The sequence below is a fragment of the Pygoscelis adeliae genome, unplaced genomic scaffold (assembly GCF_000699105.1).
Source record: "Pygoscelis adeliae isolate BGI_AS28 unplaced genomic scaffold, ASM69910v1 Scaffold18, whole genome shotgun sequence".
NCBI classification, from domain to species: Eukaryota; Metazoa; Chordata; class Aves; order Sphenisciformes; family Spheniscidae; genus Pygoscelis; species Pygoscelis adeliae.
The window spans coordinates 2,605,007-2,608,526 of record NW_008825558.1 but is presented as its reverse complement, the minus strand read 5'-3'; the positions used below and the strand labels follow the sequence as shown (position 1 = coordinate 2,608,526).

The window sequence follows — 3,520 nt, the reverse complement described above, 5'->3', positions numbered from 1 at the left end:
AAAAAAAAGAAAGGAAAAAAAAAGAAAACCACACAGTGAAATATCAATCCTCTATCTTCATTACATGTACTCATAGGCAATTGGAGTTAAAGCCTACAAAGCCTCCACCTCAAAACCACATCAGCTATCCCGCTGGTCATGTTTCCTTTAGGAAGACATCCAGTTTTAGCAGGACAAGCAATTTCTCTATCTTGAATTTACTACTACCCAAACTCTTCAGCAGCAATGCAAATTCATTGGCAAAAAAGACTAAAAAGAATTACAGCTACAAAATTTACAAGCAGGTGAATTTTTATGAGAATTTACAAGTAGGCAGGCCCTAACAAGAGTTAGAGATAAGTAGATGTTTGCTGTGCCACTTGTTTTTATAACATTATGTACATATCTTAAAAGAAGACAAATTTTATAACTCATTAGTAAACCAAAGACACCATTTTTATATAGAAAGCACATAAACAAACTCTGCACCTGTTTGTGCATGCAGGCCGTGTTTGCTAATGGAACTGTGACAATTTTGTGCACAGACAAGTAACTGCTCATAAACACAGACATGCACAGACATGCACACTTGGGGTTTACATGTTGCACTTTCTTTCCATGAAGATTTGGCCTTCTCAAATTTAATCTTCTCATAGGTTATTTAATTTGGGGGCACACCTGCATGAGCATGCACGCCAAATCAAATCACTTCCACAGACTCAATAGCAAAAAGAGCCCAAATTCCCAGTATAGATGAATCAATACAGGATTTGCACACAAGAAAATGTGTGGGTACAAATTCTAAAGAGATGTTAGAAAAATGTCACACCCTTTAAACTTCTGCTGTCCAGTCCCCCATAAATCAAGCAGCCTAATGCTTTCAATTATCCTTTTCATTACTGCTAACAGGAAATCAACAAACAAGTCTCATAATATTCAGAAGTCTACAGTAAGTGTGAGTATCTCTCTTTAAGCATACCACTGTAGGGGTGATTTCACTGGGTTCCACATACATCTTGACATCATAGAGGGAGTTAATATCTTTTTCCTAAAAACAGGAAGAAGGAAAAAAAACTAATGAAGTTACAGGAATCAAAAATTGTAAAAGTACTTAATGTTAATAGAACATTCATTGCTGAAACCACCTTTCTGACAATACAAAGGCAACCAGAAGAGGAGGGAAGCCAGACACCTATGTTATGCTCATTTTTATTGAACATAGCCAAACATGAGTTTGTTATTTAACCTGTCTATGCCTCAGTTTAATGAACAGTAAAACACAATGAAACAGCAATACCTCACAAAGGTATCTCTTAACCAGTCAAATAGCTTTAAGATTGTAGGTACCCTTCTATGTGCAACCAGGGAAGACAATACCTACACTTGATTTCTGTGTTACAGTACTTTAGTTCCAGTATTGGTTTCACTATTAGCTAAAAATTCTAAAACAATATACACAGTCATATTTTTCATTTTATTCTCTCCTTGTGTTCCCATTTGGACCCAGTCCCAGGATACAGAACCTTAGCTATAGACAACATTATAAAAAATCTTGAGATCTAAAATCTTTTCAGACTTTTAGTCTCCCCAGAAGAAACAAAAAAAAGCAGACCTTGATTTCCTCAAACATGACAGATGTGTTTTTTCTGCAGCTTCTAACAGACATATATTTGAAAACAGAAGACAGCACCTCAGACATTTCAAAAGCCAGCTACCTCGGCAAAGCTCTCTCCTCATGGAACACATCCATCCAGAAAGCAGGCCTCTATCCTAAGCTAATTATCCAGGCTCCTAGTTTAGTCAATGGACAGAAATAAATATCTCTTGGGCACATTTCCTCATGCTTATCTCAAAGAGTGAGTCTTCAGAGGTACCTCTCACTTTTTACCACAGAAGGCAGTTGCACACCATCCCTGAGATGGCTCCAGTGCGGTGAAGCGAATGCCACTGCCCGTCCAGAGCAAAAGGCACAGCAGAATATTTCGGTTTTTCTGAAACGCTTAGCCATTGGCATCTGCACAATCATTTTAAGATCTCTGCCCACTCCAGCAACAGAAGACAGGGCCAACTGCAGGCAAGATCATTATCAAAAACTTGTTTTAGCAGAGCAACGATCCCCCACTTCACAGAGCAGCTTTTCTAATGAAATAATGAGGAAGGCAAGAGTTGACCTGAAATCGAAGATGAAGCTCTTTCCTTTACATATCTCAAACCCTTTGTGAGAAAAGTCAGTATAACCATCTCAGTTTCACAGATAAGAAAACCACCTGCTTAACCTCCCCCAAAGGTCATCTACCACAGCCAAGAACCAAAGCCAGCACACCCAGGTCTAGATCTGGGACTCTGTCTGCTACAGCAACTGGCACTCATACAAAGACCATCACTTACCGTGCTGTAGCGCTCCAGCAGCTCCTCAGTCACTGGGTAACGCAATTTCATTTTCCTGTACAGCGGATGCTTCTCATAGTACGTTACCAGCTCCACTAAACTCTCAAAATAGGCCGAGGTTCCAAGCACAAAATGGCGACCTTCTTGCTGAATTCGGAAGTGCTTCACCTTCCCCTCCGCTCTGTGAAACAATTGCAGCTGCTGTAAAAGGTATTGGTACTTGCAGTGAGAGCACCAGTGATGTAAACTGGACCAAAACTGCTTTGTGTGTTTTAATCACGTGAAATAATTTCTCCCTCTTCCAAAGCCTCTTTTATTCAAATTGAATTCCAGTTGCTTGATTAAATTCACAAAAAGACATTCTCACTTTTCGACAATGTAAAGGGCCTTGGGACAAATCCATGTTTTTGCTTAGATTAAATTTCCCTATTTTTTTCCCCTACAGGTAGGTATTGTGTCATCTTCATACTAACACAAATGTCTCTGATCAGACTGGAATTCTCTCTGGAATCTGATGATGATGATCTGCTGCTGTCCCTAAGTGATAGACACACTCCCCTCAAAACAAGTAGCTGCCTCTTCCCTATAATCATTTTGATAACTACAAGAATCAATTTTGAAAGAAAAAAAAAATCTCTTGTGCTTGAACACAAGGTTCATGCTTGCATTGATAATAGTAAAACCGTATGCTGACAACCATCCCACCCACAGAAGACCCCTGCATCCTTTTCAAGCTGCTGAAGTTTTGGTACTTCTTGTTTTCCCCACTGTGAAATGGTTTTATTGAGATGCTGCAGCTCAAGTTATTTCAATATCGACCTTGGTAACAGCAGAAAGCTTCAAACCAAAGTACACAAGGAACTGGGGAATTCTGGACATCTTCAATACACAGTAAGGCATGTAAATAAGAGGAAAACAAATATTTGTTTTTCCAAAGCAATTTTATATGTTGCAGAAATATGCATTTTCAGAGAAACGCAATCTGATTTGAAGGCACAATGAAGAACACCACAATTCTATACATTTTATTAATGTTGTTGCAAGAACCACAGTTTCAAAAATATTTTCCCTGGCAAGAAAAGCCAACAATTTCATTTTGACATTTCATTTTGGTCAGTTATATGACAGGGCAGGATTTCTAGGGACCTAGAAT

At 38.8% G+C, this 3,520-nt stretch overlaps 1 protein-coding gene across 1 annotated transcript in view; it reads right to left on the bottom strand.

Annotated features, from left to right (window-relative positions):
- PLCG2 (phospholipase C, gamma 2 (phosphatidylinositol-specific)) overlaps positions 1-3,520 on the bottom strand; it is a 58,521-nt gene that overhangs the window by 15,113 nt on the left and 39,888 nt on the right. Inside the window, 2 exon segments of the mRNA XM_009332299.1 lie at positions 959-1,027; positions 2,368-2,548. Of these exon segments, the coding sequence (XP_009330574.1) occupies positions 959-1,027; positions 2,368-2,548 (250 nt within the window).